Source organism: Xiphias gladius, chromosome 1, assembly GCF_016859285.1.
Source record: "Xiphias gladius isolate SHS-SW01 ecotype Sanya breed wild chromosome 1, ASM1685928v1, whole genome shotgun sequence".
In the NCBI taxonomy this organism is placed as follows: Eukaryota; Metazoa; Chordata; class Actinopteri; order Istiophoriformes; family Xiphiidae; genus Xiphias; species Xiphias gladius.
The window spans coordinates 14,613,235-14,630,438 of NC_053400.1; the positions used below are offsets into that span (position 1 = coordinate 14,613,235).

At 41.0% G+C, this 17,204-nt stretch overlaps 1 protein-coding gene across 1 annotated transcript; it reads right to left on the reverse strand.

Moving 5' to 3' along the window:
- Positions 1–4,458: 4,458 nt before the first annotated feature.
- Positions 4,459–16,634, reverse strand: kctd3 (potassium channel tetramerization domain containing 3). Its single transcript, XM_040123483.1, has 19 exons — positions 16,564–16,634; positions 16,084–16,137; positions 14,868–14,913; positions 14,081–14,154; positions 13,905–13,963; positions 13,246–13,326; positions 12,889–13,047; positions 12,077–12,167; positions 11,495–11,685; positions 11,213–11,328; positions 10,903–10,990; positions 10,551–10,667; positions 10,112–10,282; positions 9,757–9,912; positions 8,895–8,991; positions 8,497–8,690; positions 8,244–8,382; positions 7,826–7,948; positions 4,459–7,126 (listed from the first exon to the last, which is right to left on the reverse strand). Exons 1-19 carry the CDS (start codon positions 16,632–16,634, stop codon positions 6,556–6,558), a joined length of 2,598 nt encoding a protein of 865 aa, XP_039979417.1. The 3' UTR covers positions 4,459–6,555.
- Between the last annotated feature and the right edge of the window lie 570 nt (positions 16,635–17,204).

The following is a 17,204-nucleotide window of genomic DNA, read 5'->3' on the forward strand; positions in this document are numbered from 1 at the left end:
CAAATTTTAGGGGTTCAAAAGTAATTGGACATGTGGCTACTAAATGTTTGTTGATCAACTGTGTGTCCTTTCAAAGGTAGTTCATGCACGGAAAAAGCTAAAACGTGCCTCAGAGTTGACTGAGAGTTGAGAGTTGCCATTTAGATCGAGGTGAAGTTGTCTGTTAATATTAGGAGGGAAGAGGTCCATGCAAGTGAAGAAGATAATAATGAGGCTGAGCAAAAGCAAAAGCCCATCAGAGAGATATCAAAGGCAGTTGGCTTGCTAGGTGTGTAAAGGAAAACCAGAAAATGTCAAACAACCTAGTAGACTGAGGGGCACAAGTCTTGTGGAGGATCAGAAAATCATTTGGATGGTGAAGAAAAACCTTTATGACTTCACAACAAGTCAAGAACGCTCTCTGGGATATAGGCAAAAATGTTTCCTTGTCAACGATCAAGAGAAGACTTCATGACCATAACTTCAGAGGATTTACCACAAGATGCAAACCCCTGGTAAACCTCAAAAACAGAAAGGCCAGGCTACAGTTCACAAAAATAGAAAGAAACCAGTAGAAATCTGGAGCAAAGTTCAATGATCTGATGAAAAAAGAAAATCAACCTCTGTCAAAATGATGGAAAGAGGAAATTGTCTGAGAAAAAAGTTACAGCTCATGACCCAAAGCCACCACCTCATCTGTGAAATGTGGCGGTGGTTCAGTGGGCATGTATGGCTCCAATGGAACTGGCACACTGGCATTTATTGATGATTTCACTGCTGAAGGAAGCAACAGGATGAAAGCAGAGGTATACAGGAGCATTCTCTGAGCTCAGATTCAGTCAACTGCTTCAAACTCATTCGACGACGTTTCGTCATTCAGCAGGACAACAAGCCTAAACTTACGGCCAAAGCAACCACAGAGCTTTTTCAGAGTGAAGACGTGGAATATCCTCGACTGGCCGAGTGAGTCACCTGATCTCAGTCCGACTGAGCAGCGTTCGACTTGGCGAAGACAACTCTCAAGGAGAGACCCCACAACAAGCAAGAGCTGAAGGAGGATGCAGTGACTCTCTGGCAGAGCATCACCAGGGAAGATAACAAGCGTCTGCTGATTGACCACAAAATAATAAATATGTGGATTTTGTTTGGCTTCAAGTTAAGCTGTCCAGTTATTTCTGAACCCCTAAAATTTGGGCACTATGTGTTAAAAGGGCTGTATCTCCCACACAGTTCTTTCTATACTGATGCAAACCTATTCAAATTAAAGCTGAGACCTTGGCACTTTAATGTGGTATCCATTATTTTAGTTAAAATTGAATACGCTGAAGCTCAGAGCCTGAAGAACAGAAATCTGTAACTGTCAGTCTTGACTGTATGCACTGTGTCTATGTCCTTGTATATCCTAGCATAGTGTTTATAGATTTATGCAACATACTGTATATTTTCCAGTATTTCTTTTTTACAGTACAAAAATGAGGGCAGCATTCCTGTGAAAAATAAATTAAAACTCTGTGAGGTTTTAGCAAAAGAGCACAGACAAGTTGCAGAGGTGTACTATTATTTTACTCCATCGTGAACAGAGGAGATGTCATTATTTAAAAGCAGCATCTCAAAATAAAAGACACACAAAACATACCAATTCCATGTTCAAGCCATGAATTTCATGTGATCAATGCATGAAGACAAAAAGACGTTAAAATGACAAAGGACCAAAACTCCAATAGTGATACATGAATATCTGTTCCATGATGAGAGTAGCATTGTGCCGTGGTTTAAATATTCATTTAAGTGTAGAAATACAAATATGAAAGCTAAAGAGTTTGCACACAAAGTTGAATGATTTGCATGTGAGTGTGTGTGTGTATGTGTGTACAGGATAAAGGAACACACTTGGGGACACAACTCAGATATTTAGTGTAAAAGACTACTTTTGTTATAACCTACAAAATTTACTGAAACGTAGGCTCTGGTACTGTAACACATTCTAGCAAAAAGTATTAATACGTAGTTGAATGCTACTGGATGTTACGTCATAAATGAAGCTGTTCTATCTAAATTTGCCCCTTACAGAGACTCAAACTGGTCACAAGTTGAGTTGGTAAAACACAGATGTGCCATCAGCTTTACAGACATAGTTACCACACTCAGTCACACACACCAGCGCAACCACACAGAAGGGCCGGCATCTCCGTCAATACTACGCAGCTGTAATTTAGTTTTGCTCCTGCGTCCCTTAAGGGGACAACAAGGCAAGTTTGAAATTAACAAAACTGGCAGTAACAACCCTGCCCTTGCTCAAGGACACCAGTCTGACAAGGGCACTTCTAAAACATTCACAGCCACATTCGCAGCTATTGTCAGCCACGGAGCGAGCGAGAGGTTGTGAAAAGAGAGCTCGTGGAGAGATTGTAAGGGACAGTATGGCCCTGAGCGACACGTGTGCGCGCGCACGGGCACACGCGCACACACAGGGTTTTATTAAACTCATAAATCACAATGACGACAGACGGCGTCTCAGAGAGGAGACTGTCTGAACAAGAAGGTTAGTGAAAATGAAAGTGCTGGGGAAACACACACACACACACCTACATGACACTCGAACAAAACAAAAATTGTGCACTTTGGCAAGTTATCTACACAAACCTCGCGCTAACAACTCAGCAGTGACTGGCAGCACATCTTTCAGCCTGTTAGCCTTCTCACTGAGTCCAGTTTTAAAGGTGAAACTGCAGAGGAAATTTAAGCTGCTTTAACTCCTATCGTCGAAGTTCCTGTCATCACAGACACGATTTTCAAAGGTTAACACATCTCAGATCCCAAATCATTTTTTTATGTATGTTTTCAGTTACTCTTAATCTGTTTTCGATATCATTGGCCTGGGAAACTAGAGTGAAGCTAATGGTCCGAGAACAAAGTCTTGTTGTTCTACACAATGTGTTAAAACATGCATACCACATTAATTAAAAAAAAGAAAGAAAAGAAAATGTAAACATTTCATCCTGATTTCTTTTCAGCTGTGTTGTTATACAGATTTGAACATTATAAAATTATACCTTATACTTGATCAGTATTGTAGGCAACTGTAAATAATATTACAACATAATGCAGCATTTCTAACATACACAATGTAAAACAATGATGTACAGGGCAGTTTAGACAAACAGATATCTAATCCTTTTAGTTCACTAGTGTCTGGCTGCAATGTAATGTAAACATAGCCAGACAGGAACTGAGGGACGACAGGTAAGGACAGACAGATTTTCAGAAGACAGACAGTTATGCTCTGAAATACCCTTAAACTTTATATTTTATATAAAATAAAACACTAGCAAGTTACTTTAATATTAGTCTTAATAGTGCAAGTGCAAATGCAGTTAGGTCCAATAGCATGGTAATATCACTATAGGTATTATATGATTATCAACAATATGTAATGAACGGTGTAAGTATCAACACACCATGTCACACATCAATGCCTCCGTATTAGGATTTTGTTTTGAACATGTATGTCTATTTTCCATACTGTTGTATATCAAACAGTTGTGTATCAAAATTTACATCTTTGTACAGGCAGGAACCATGTGGTCAGTTTATGTTCTTATGCTGAAATGATAAGCAATGTGTCCTAGATTTGGCAAATTATAATGAACATTTCAGGGCAGGCTTTCTAGTTCTTTTTTTTTTTTTTTACTGTCACACCAATATTTACAGCATGTTGTGCTCACAGTTATAACAAAGTACTGTAGATCAGGAGCTGACCTGGTTTCTTGAAATCGTCCCAAACAAACTACAAGTGGAAATCTTACAGGGGCTCCAATGGGGTTGAACAGTAAGGAACCAGATTTAGCTGATAAATGTTGCTGCCATTTCACTTTAAGCTATTCGGTCCTTTTACGCCTACTATTATATAACCAAGGTGCATTGCTTTTGTCTCCTACAGAGAATACACTCATGTTTTACCTATATAAGAACAAGCTAGAGATAAAAGTTCCCCAAGGGTTGTGAAAAGAGACGGACTTTCCAGTTATAGTCTACTTCAGGATTATTTACAATAGATATCTAATGCCTCTCAATTCAAATGACTGGGCATCAATGATCGACCATAGACAGTCATAACATCTGATTTGGTGTAACTCTATCGTCAAACAATTCTAGCCAAAGCCAGAGTGGAAAGGTCTGTTATGTGCTTCCACAATGAGCTCCATGTTCACAAGCCTTTGGTCAAAAATCCTTTTCAATGAAAAACACACAAACAGGCTGATAACTGTCAAACAAGTTTAAATAAGGCACTGCAACAGCCATTAAAAACGAGACAGGACACATCAAAACCTGTTTCAAAGGGAGTAAAGTGATGTAGTGTAGGTCCTTGTTGAGTTGAGTGTAGATATATTTTGATACTGTAAAAAAATAAAATAATAATAATTCTTGTGATCCTGCACAGGCACCACCGTGAAGAAACAGACTGAATTTAAACAGGAACACAACTACTTTTTCTTAATTATGAACTATGAGCACAGATGTGTGCTGTCTGAACAGCAATACAGCAGGTGCCAAATGATTTCCCTCCGTTTAGACATTTAGGAAAGGTCATACGTAAACCAGAAAGAATTAAAAACAGATTTTGTTTCTATATAAAATGTAGCTAAAGGTGATCTATGGATAAAGCTCCAAAAACAAGTCCCTCAAACTGTAAGGTTCCAGCTGTTTGCTGCTAATTTGTTTCCGGATTAATATTTACAAGTGTTGGATGAAAATGCCTCAAATTGTTGCTCTGGGATACAGTAAATGTCGCATGTTGCACACAACAGTTAACATTTTTCGCTAAGGTTGTTATGCTACTCTTAGTATAAAAATAAATTAGGATGCAATTGTCCTGTAAATAATGAAGTAGAAATTTAAACAACCAGCTGCAGTGAAAAGCAGGCATCTGTTCACGAGGATTCATTGTTTTTACAGGCCATAATCCATGTGTAACACGTCTCACTATGTGGCAGTCCTTAAGACTTCAAGTGGTAACCACAGAGTGTTAGATTTAGCTGCTTTGCATCATAACTCCACTGTTGCATAGTTGTCATTGAGCTCTGGAACGACAAACCTAGAAAGGTTTTACTGCATGCTGGAGATGCAAAATGACTCTAGTGCTTGCTTACTTTTAGTGTCGTTGCTTTAACAACAATAACCGTTGTGTCTCTGGCCACAGCAAAGTATTTTTGGGACATTTCAAGTAGCTGCCAAGATTCTGGCTAGGGTAACGTGTTTAAGGTAAGTAAAACTCTACTGCGCGACACATTGCATGTGTTCAGAGACGCCAGATATCATCATGAGTTCTGTCTGATCCCTTTGACAAATCCGTATGGAATTAGTGAACATCTTAGTCAGTTAATTGTTTGATGATTAATGAAAACTTTTCAGCTACATTTGCTGATTTCAGCTTCTCAAATGTGAGGATTTTCTCCTTTTTTACTCTTATATCATTGTAAATTGCTTATTTTTGGGATGAGATTGCAGAAGATCTTCTGACAATTTACAGTTTTAACAAATTGTTGGAAAAATAATATGACAGATTACTTGATGAAAATAAATTAGTTGAAGATCAAGATATTTTACATGTGAGGTCTGTTTAAATTTGGATTTTTGTGTACGCTTAAATGGTTACAGTCAGGTTTGGAACATCGTCATTCCTACCAGACTATAAGTCAATAAAAACATTTTAAAAATCTGATTTAAAAAAAAAGCAGGGTGTGTGCCTTTGTTAATTCCTTTTTGGGGGCTGTTTCAGGCTCTCACAAGCTAAATAACACACTCCTCAGATTGTATTAGAAACCCCCAGTCTGTTACTATTAATGTGCTGTGCTATCTTTTTTTAAAAATTATTTTAATGAACCTTGATGAGTTAATGGGTTCAGTCTTATCTGTGGCCTAACACTTGATTGTGCTTCAAATCAAACAGCCGGCGACACACCCCTGACAATACCAGAGCAAACAGACTTTTGCCTGGGCCTGTATTTACTGTGTTTGTGTTAAGCTGTCGAGTGAACAGCAACACAGGAAGAGAAAACGGTGTCAGCGGTTCTTCAGCACTGAGCTGTCAAATTACTATCAGACTCGTGCCTCAAAGTGCTAACCTCACCACCAATCTGCTAAGATTAAAAACAAACACAAAAAGCAAGCAGAGATAGTAGGAACTCCAGTCCATTTTGCAAGAGTGATCGAAAAAAGAAAATGCATTCCTGTTCTGGTTGAGAGGTCATGCGTCTAGTGCTGGGATATTGTAACTGATCCCTCATGTCAGGTTTTGTAGTAAAAAGTATCACAACAATGTTTGAGTTCCACTGACTCAAATTAAAGGTGTATAGTTTAAATAAAAGTTTTTCAGCCTCGGGAACAAACACAGTGAAAGACCTGTGTTGAGACACAGACTCATTATGCGTGTGCTCCCAAAAGAAAGAGATCCTTTACCCATTTACATCCTGAACCAAACTTTATATTCAGTCCTAAATGCGCCAACAGGACGCCTCCATGAAATGATTCCACTGACTGGGATCAAGAGAAATGGATGATGGGAACATTGCACCTTCACAGGCTGCCGTCCTGATTGGATGGCTCAGGGGCCAGCTTCCTGTGTCGTGGCGAGGTGGAGGCGGCAAGTTTGGTTGGGGAGGGGGAGGCATTTGAAGATGAGTCGCTGCCACCACCTTCAGATCCAGAGGGGACGGAGGAGAGGTGAGGAACTGGGGGAGCCCTCTTCCTCCCTAGAAAGCCTCCTTCAAGTACTCCCCTTTTCTTCAGACCTCCCTCTGCCTTCGCAGCATCTCCCCCAGATCCCAGACCCTCTCCCTCCTCTGGTGGGTTCACCTTTCGCCTAACGTCACCCCCCGGAATCGGGCTGTCTGGTGGGTTTTCTTGGCCGCCTTCTGCCTTCGCCCCAGAAACACCAGCAGCGGTCAAAGCCCCGACACTTGTGCTAGAGCTTGCGCTGGTGGTTCGGCAAGCCCAGAGCTCCATAGCTGAGGATCTCCTCTCACTGTCCTCAAGCCCAAAGTCACAGAGTGAGCGGCGGGTGTCGGAGACCTGGCTGGGGCTCTGGGCAGACATCTGACCTGTGCTGTCCAGGACACCTCGACTCAGGCTGAAGTTCTGGAAGTCTCTATGGAAAGAGAAATGGATCCAGGTCAGTTATGGTTGGAGAGGTGGATCAATGCAAGAAGACAGGTACAGCTCAGCATTTTCCAAGTGTAAATGCGAAAGGTATGATCAGTTCATTGGCACACAAAAGGACTTGGTTCACCCAATATATTTAAAAAAACAAAACAAAAAAAAAACCTTTTGTTTTTTATCCATAGTGGTCTACTTATGCAGCTACCTTTGGTTTTGTTTTCTGAGGTTTTAAGGAGTTGCTCTCTTGAGATTTCTGTCGCCATCCCAATGCAATGCAGTTTATTGGCACTCACAGCACTGAAAAATGACATTTAAAAATTTAACAGCAATGTGCATTTCCAGAGACAATGTTCATGTTACTCAGGATAACCCAAAAAAGATGCTGTAAACTCTTCTTATAGCGCCTGTTTTGTCAATAAAAAGTAGTTCCAATTAATTCAGTTGTAAGCGGTTACTCAAAACTTGGGCAAATAATCCTTAACATACAGTAAATGCACATTATTAAGTGTGAACTGAAGTATTGCCCCTGGTGACTGTGTGTTCTGTTATTTTGTTCTTTATTTTGCACTCTTCATGTTCTACTAAAAGCAACAAAATATATATATATATATATTTTTTTTTTTTTTAATTGTGGGTGAACCAACCCTTTAAAGTACAGTATTGGACAGTCAAACAAGTATTATTTCACCGGTAGCTGTGGAAGGACTCAGTTCGTCGAGCACGGGCCAGCAGGGGGCTCTCTCTGTAGGGTCGCACAGCTCCATAAGTGGCCTGGCTCTCAGGAATGGGCTCCTGGGCCTGTAACTGCAGACTGACAGAAATAAAAGAAAGGGAGGCAGGTAAGAGCTTCAACGGTCATGAAAAGTCCTTGTTTACCTCATGTATCTATAAGTTATTGTAAAAAATGTGTTCTTCATTGTAATTATGAGCCATGAAACATGGCTAAAACCGAGACAGTTCCTTATTTTCTGTTTATTTGTATTTTTGTAATTTTGACAGAATTCGGAGGTAAAGAGTTGGAGATGGCGGGATGTCTCCTTTTCCACGTGTGTATCTATGTTTGCATGTTTGGCTTTAATGTGGTGTGTGTGAACTTTCTTTCTAACCTTGAGCAGGACTCTCGCAGGCGTGTGTGGTGCAGCACAGAGGGGGCGGGGCTGATATTTGGTGTAGCACAGCGGGAGGTGCTCAGGTCACACTGGTCCAACAGCTGCAGCAGCTCCTCCTCTGTAGGCCCACCCACATCTGTCAAACACAAGAGTAGCTTCAGAACACTCACACAGTATCTCATCAGAAGAAGAAATTAGATTTAATCCTAGGAAGTGTCTCTCTTCCCCCTATCGGTCCGTATTTCCTCACCCTCTTTCTTCCTCTCCTCTCCTTTGTTAGCGGTGTCCATCGCAGTGGTCAGGTCCCACATTTGGATGCTGCCGTTGCCATGACCAGTGAACAGATAGCGCCGAGGCCTTGACCCCATCCGACTAGAACCTTCGCACTCCCGTACCATGAAGCAAGAGATGGTGGTCCCGTCTACTGACTGCACTTCACAGATCCTGGAAAAACACAAAAATCTCAGTCAGGCAGGAAAGGCTACACAGAAGAGCCAACAGCTTGAATAAATGGGAAAGGAAGCGTTGAAGTGAGAGGGAGCATCAGGCACAACCTCCCTTCTCCCAGGGTGTTACTGTAAAAGACAAAGTCAGATAAAGGTCAGGGGAGCAGAGATGAAAAAGATAGATAGATGGAGGATATTATACCTTTTTCCAGTTGATGAAAGCCTCACAAACAGTTTGTTGGTGATAGGGATGACCTTCTGAATGAAAACCTGCTGATCGTCTCTCTCTCCAAATGGACCTGAGAGCAGAAAACACACTACCTCAACTTTGGCATCTTACAACTGAAGCACCACAAAATACTGGCAGAAAACACAAGACCACAAGTATAGTATTACAATGATAAAACTCAGCTTTTTGAAAAAATTACAGTTTGAGACTGGTGGCAGTTTGATCCACATGAGCGATGTTTTGTGTGTTTTAGTTCCATTCAGGTGAGGTGAACAGCTGGTTACAAACTTATCATACTGTATCTGCATATTGTGAACCTGTTATCTACTTAATTTGAAAGACGAGGTCCACTTGTTACTCCTAATGTCAATCCCAAATCCATAGCTCTGTTCCAAGGACAGTCTCAGACTATCTGCCCTCTAGAGCTGCAACTAACAATTACTAACAATTACTTTCGTTATCGATTAATCTGCCGCTTTTTTTTTTGATTAATCGTTTAGTCAATGAAGCATCAAAAAAATTGTCACAAAAATCACGCAGAGATGAAGGTGACGTCTTCAAATGTCTTGTTTTGTTCGACATAGAGTCCAAAACTCCAAAATATTCAGTTTACAATGATAAACGACATATGCGAATATTTGGCCTTCTTGAAAAATTTTAAATGAAAACTGACTGAAATGATTAATCGATTATCAAAGTAGTTGATGATTATTTGTCTGTCGATCGAGAAATCCATCATTAATTCTCTAATTGTTACAGCTCTACATCTGGTCTTCCCTCACATTAATCTCTACTTCCACTTCCTATTTTAATCATCCCTCCTTCTCTCTCTCACCTATATCATTCCCAGAGCAGTAGCTCCCGTGGCTCTCCGTCTCCTCCAGGGACAGTATTTTGAAGGAGGCCAGAGGGGTGGAGCCGGGCTGGGTGGAGATCATCCCTCTGAATCGGGTCACCGTCCATGTCCGAACGTGGTTGTTGTCCGCACACACTGAAAAACACAACCGGCCACACAAGATTTCAATCACAGGTATACGTTCAAATGCACAACAGAAACCACAATGAACAAGGGGTGATTAGCTTTGTGTCAACAGTCTGCACTTGTACTGTTGTCTTGTATAATCCTCTACAACCATCCCTCCATCAGCAAGGGGACTGTCTAAACCTCCGACGTGTTACTCCTTCCTCACCTGATACCAGATGTTTCTCCGACAACATAATCTTTGTCACGGGGCTCCTGTGCACAGTGAATGTCTGAAAGAGCTGGGGGCCTGATCCCACTGTCTCTGGGTGCTGCACGATCACTCTCACTGCACCACTGCTAGTCCCATAGGCTATCTCTATCCAGTTTCCACTCACACCTGAGAGCAGAGAGAGGGTGGAGAAGACAGAAAAACACAACATAAATACACACGGACACAATGTTTTAATGTCAGGTAGGTGAATCTGATATATGTTACATCCAGAACTGTCAGTACTGTCTTTATCCCAGGAGGTGAAACTGATCTGAAACAATACGAGAAGGAGAAGACAGACAGGGGTATGCAAGAATAACATTTCTGAAGTTAATTTTCCTCTTTATTTTCAGTTGAGAAAAACAACAACCTGGTGAAAAACGTATATACTTACTGGTTTTAGGTGTGAGGTAGACAGACAGCGCGGTGATGGCATCGTTCGAAGGGTCATGATAAAGCTCAGTCACCAGAAGATCATTATCCTTCATCCTCAGTGGAAACTTTTGCATGTCTGAAAAGAAGGCCAAATGTTAATGTGTTTAGGTTGGAGTTTTTTTTTAGCATTTTACACGTTCAAATAAAACAGCAACAAACATATGAACAAACGGTCATTTGCTGTACCATACCCTTTTCTTGAAATATGGATTTACCTTACACTTCACTAACATCAGATAAACTGAGTGACAGACGGAAAATAGCTGGCCCTGCGTGTGCACCTGCCTATGTATGTTTGTGAACGTGTGTACCTATGTAGTAGATAGAGCCATTGTTGCAGCCCAGTAGTAGGAAGGATCCTGCTGTGTCACAGCTGGTGATGGGGACCACATCTTGAACCTAATACACACACCAAAAGCGAACTCCCAATCAGCACAGTGTTGCTCCATGTAGTCTGTGTTAAATCTCACTGAATTCATGACCCATCACCTTTACATAATGTACTGCACACTTATTTTTACAAACAGTAATCCACAAACACGGAGGGGAAACAAAAAACACGCACCCTTCCTCCACCTCTCTGTGTCTTACCCAAACACTGTCACACACATGCCCTCCTACCTGCCAGTGTTGTGTGACGGCATTCCACACCCCCACCTTTCCTGTGTGGCTCGTAGCCACCAGCTGGTTCCCGATGAAAAAGAGATCATCAACAGGTACACCGAGACTGAAAACACCTGGGGCGGTGGGGAGAGAGAGAGAACGACAAACGTTTTGGGGCTGAGGGAGGGTGGATTGAGAGTGAAAGAACGAGTCACAGACGCTACAGTGAGGCTGCAGTCACTACAATTGAAATGTCTCTGTCTGGACCACACTTCTTAACATTCGGTGATGTAAACCTACCTATCTCATTACCACTGCCTCCATCTTGGATGCTCCAGAGGATGATGCTGCTTTCAGAGGCAGCGGCCACCATCTTGTCCTTGTCTCCATGCGGGCCACCCACCACCTTGGCATTAAGCGCGATGCGTTCAATGGTCCAGTCAAGGTAGGGGGAGGAAAACACCTGCTGCCATCCAGAAGACTCTTTTATCCTGTAATGAGACCACACATGCACAAATATTTTTCCCTGCTTTCATTTTTAATTTTTTGTTATGATACAAATTTCCCATGATACAAAAAAAAAAAAAACTTTTAAAGAAAAAAGATATTTCTTCATCATTAAACCAAATAACATTTTGCTCTCAACTTGTCAGTTTGTTTTAATGAAAATAAATAGTTCACTAATCTGACTAAACATGAATCGAGCCTAAGATGACAGCTAGTGTAAAGGCACAAATGCATTACAGTAGCAATTACTGAGAAACTTGAGATACAACAATTAATGCCGCCATCTTCCAATCGTAAATAATTTAGTGTCTCTCTCTCATGAACTATAGAGCGAATGAGAAACATTTTAAACATACCATGTATTGAAAGTATTACCTGTAGCAGATGACAAAGTGTGCATAAGCTGCTACAATCCAATTGTGGTGTCCTGCTATAATCAACACCTTCCTAGGGTCAACTACAGGACCTACACACACACACACACACAAACATAGACAGACAAAATACAAATAAATACCCTTCTTTCATAGTCTGATAACTACATTATGTTTTCACCCTATTATTCATTATTTGTCATTATCTGAATCACTGATGAAACTGGAAAAGCGATTCAAACGTCTAGAACCAGGCATACAGTGTTTGTTTACTGCAGCTCATTACACTCTCTGAAGTCATCGTCAACAGAGAGCAGGCTGATGTGAAACCCGGTTCCCTCAGCCAGTGCTTTTCAGTCAGCGCACTAAAAAGGATGTGTCAGGTCACATTAGCTGAAGCATTACTGCACACTCACAGAAACACACACGCTGATGTGGACAAGCATAAACAGTGCGCACTTTATGTATACTCTCTCACTCCCACATAGATATCCAGATGTGACACGCATATGAACATATAGAAAAACCCAGGCATTACCCATATGCATACAGCGGACACACAGTCTGTGAATGTCAGGCAGTAGGCAGAGGGTGTAGCAGGGTGTAAGCCCATACTGCTACTGACAAGTGACAGTCCAAATATCAGTCATTGCTAAATTTTCTGATGTCTGTCTTTTTATGCTAAGATTAAACATTCACTGAGATGGATTTCTGGCACTACTTGCTCACAGCAGCTGTAAGCTTTTATATAATCTACATATTATCACCATTAGTTATCTTATCACTTCATTAGGCTGCCCCCGGGCTACTCACCCAGCTTGTGTTTGTCATCTGTTCCAGGTGAGCCAGGGAGGGAAGGGTGAGGAGGGGGACCGACACGGGTGAAGCCCTCTGCTCCACTTGGACCTGGCCGCTCTTCAGAGGAAGAGCCAGAGGCTGCTGAGGGAGGGCTTGATTTACGGGCGGGGACGGCTGCGAATGAAAGATTCACTGAGATTTATAAAGAGAAATATCTGCTGATTTGCCTCTTTATATTATCCTGTGACTTGGAACCAGCTCATTTCTGTCCTGGAACTTTTTGTGAAACATCAGTAGAATATTCTGTCAGTAACAAACATGTTCACTCTATTTTCAGTTCATTTTTTCTCTCGCTCTGTTTCATGTCTTTACCTGGGGGTGGCAGGTAACCGTGGAACAGAACACTACCACACGATGAGCGGTCCAGTTCCTCACACAGCAATAGGCGCCGTACTGCATACATACACACAAACAAGTAGAGACACGAATTGAATTTTAATGTCATACCTTTATTCCTTCATTTTGTATTTTCTGTCATAAATGTATTTTGTATTTATTTTTTTCACTGGGATATTCCTAATAACTGACTGGGATAGTCTTGAGTTGGACCAATCCAGTATATTTTCGTATTGTAATTGCATTGTATTATATTAAGTATGTGCCAGTGTACTTGTCATGATTTTAAGTACATGACCAGGTGATCATTACTTGAATTACCCATTCAAGTACACAGACAATGCAGGGAAGTTATAAACAGTGAAACGGGAAGTAAACCATTAGAGTACCTTGAATTAGCAGTATTGAGTTATTGACCTTGGTAAAGTTGTATTTGAAGCCAAAACACATTTGACATTACAAGACCTCTTATTTTAACGACAGCAGTTCCCAAAATGTGTTACAAAAATATAACGTAAGAAAACAAAGTTGTTATTATCCCTTGAGATTTCCATTATGTCTATAAACATCAGTACTTGTGCTAAGAGCAAGGCCACTCCCTCTATTTCCTCATGAAACGGTGTACAGCAACATACCTAAAGGGGTTATCCCGTAAAACTCTGCCTCATGTCGTAGGACACTGATGTTGACACCTCTACAGAAAGGAAAAAGCAGCATATGCATTCTGTAATCACCTGCTTACAACTCAACAAAATGTCTTCCTAAAACAAACATTTAAACATATTTTCTGAATGTTGTCATGGCCCCTTACCGCAGGTCCAATTCTTTGGTTCGGAGAAAATTCAAAATTGGTGCAAAAGCTGTAGGGTCTCTGTCAATAAATATCTGGAAGTGAGGAATATATATTATGATACAAATACAGGGCTTCATCAAACATTTCTCAAAGTAACTGGTGAAGATTCACAACCTCTACCAGTTACTTGTGTGCATCTAACCTACTGGTATTCTAATACTGAAGTAAAAGTTAACGATCACATTTAAATGTAGTATCCATGTAGGAAACTCATTTGTTCAGTGGTGTAAAAATATTCAGAACACTTACATGAAAATAACAGTACATGGAAATAGTGCTAAAAAGATTGGGTGAGGAATTAATTCATAAAAATTAATCAACAACAATTTCAAAAAAGAGAAATACCAAACAACTGTTGGTTACAGCTCCTCAAAATGATCCTCGATAAGTTGAACCACAAAATGTCACCATTGACTGTTTCACTACTTTCCCACATTTTAATGTTTTAGTAACAATACAAAACAGTGCAGCATCCAAAAATCTGAAGGTGAATGAAATGTAATAATGAAACATTGACTGTGGGCTACAGAATTTGCATAATATGGTCTCAAATGGTCTTATTTCTTCCTGCGCACACACATACAATGATGAGGCCATAAGTCATATTTTAGTAGGTTACATCATAACAGAACAAATGTCATCGTATCCTATCTGCTGGAAGCTTTTAGAGAATTTTCAGATGTCAGACGTGGCCTGCAGATGCTGTCCTCGTTTTGGAATAAGAAGCAACAAAGGCTATACTCACAGCTCCAGTTTCATCCCGAAGAGTGGATATCCTTCCACTCAGCAAACTGGAAAAAACACACACACACACACACACACACACACACACACACACACACACACACACACACACACACACACACACACACACACACAGAGTGCTCTAGTTAACCCAAGCACTTCTCCATTTCCATTTACCAGCAGTGTTGCCATTACCTGCAGTAAACACACAAATTATTTGTGCAGTAACAAATACTCTAACCTGCTAACTTGTTGATTCTGAACTTCAGATTATTACTGTATCAGCACGTGTTACTATTAACTATCATGGCTGTGTGGATGTTATACATCTAATTCAAGAATTTGTATGAGAACTGACTTTATATTTGGCTGCACACTGCAGACAGCTAGGGGCAGAGAGACTGACAGGCAGGCAGACAGGTGCACTGGCAGACACTCTGACAGCATTCAGCACTACTTGGTCAGCTGTTGTCAAACTGTGAGCTCACTCCAGTGTTTGACTTGGTTAAGACCGTGGTATTTGCCCAGCCCCAATCGGCTGTTTCACCTCAACAGTGTGTTCCCCTCTAGGGCTGGAATCACAACTACATGGATTCATTTTTATTTTCTATGTTCTATGGACTGTGATTGTAATGCTCTGACTTTTTCCATCACCAGAATGGTAGAAGTATGAATCAAGACAGAGATGAGATAATGGAAGTTCCTTAATTAACATTAATTATGTAATACAAAATTTGTGTTAATGAGTTGTGACTGCACCATAGCCTGCTCACTGAACTGAGTCTTTGACCTGTTTCTGCCTGAACTCCTACACACTGTAGCCAGAGTACTAGTATAGTTTAATTAGCCTAGCCTCCGTGGGGAGTCCAGAGAAGGTAAATTTAATCCATTTGTGTCCCATGTTAGTCCTGCTTTGAAATATATCTGTGGTATAACATTTATGCACTTAGTGGTTATGAAGACAGATTCAGTTCCATGTTTGCCATACACAGCCAAATGTTCCTCATAATATATAATCTAATACTGCAATTAGTTGCTAAATCAAATTGCTAATTCTGTCTAGTTCCTAGATATTATCATTTCACATTGCAACCTGGATAGCATCCATGTGACTCCTCATTAGTTGACCATTTAGAGATGAAGTGGGAAAAGCTGTATCTATTCCATGCACCATCCACTTTGGTACAGTATCAACATGCTGACAACATTTAACCAACCTTGAGAAGAAAGAGTCTGGGATCCACATCAGAGTCTGTCTGGAGGTGCTGAACCTACAGTATAAAGACACAATAGCACATTTATGACAAACACTGTCATGTAGAAAATGTTGGGTCAGTGCTCCTATGAACGTGAAAATGGTCGATGGATGATCTATTGACGAAGAGGCATGACATTCATGGTCATAACACTGACAGATGCAGCTGGAGTAAAAGTTGCCTTGCTGAAGAGATTCGTCACCACGTCGCCGCCTTATAATACAGATGTACATTGTGTACAGTGTGAAGTATCCAGCCACCCCAGTTTGAGTGTGTGTGAGAGAGAGACAGAATGAGAAAGTCAATCAGAAAAAGAGTAATGAAAACCATGAGCGGTGTGTCTACTTTCAACTACATTCCTGTCTGTTTGGCCATGCAGATATCATCACACATGTACGTGGCCAGAGCTCAAATTTCCCAAATGATGTTGATGAAGCTTACCTTGTCCCACCGACGTTTAACTGGATGATCTCCCCCATCCCAGGCGTTAAACTGTTACCGTTCGTAGCCATGATGACTGAACTGAATCAGCGAGTTGTTGTACGGATAAGTCACCGCTCCGTTACACCCGTTACTGTCACGATAGCTAGCTTGCTAAGGCTCCTCTCTCCAGCTGAGCTGCTGACCCGATTCCCCAGCCTCACAGCCTGTCCCTCGTCCCACCTTCCATAAAATATCGCTTATATACGACCTATGCGGACGCCGTCAGTATCGCTAAGCCTCCGCATAGTGGGCGAGGAGAGACAGGGCTCTTTTTATCCAGAAAGCAAACGCACCACAATTCCTTTATTTTCCAGCAGGCTTGTTTGCATCACTGCCTTTCATTTAAATCGTGGATAACATCTTGCGCAGAATTGTGGCAACGTGAAAACAGCTGTACAGCCATCTACAAAAGAGGCGAGAGTGTTCACTTCGCACAACTTCCGTTTTCGCTTAAACCACCAAGATTGGACCGCTAAACTAAGCTTTTTTTCAAAGTATGTTTTTTTAATAGCCACAAAGCACATAATGGATGGACTTAATGATTTAGTGAAATAGCTATGTGAGATATAAACACATTTTTACATAGCTGTAGGCCCTTT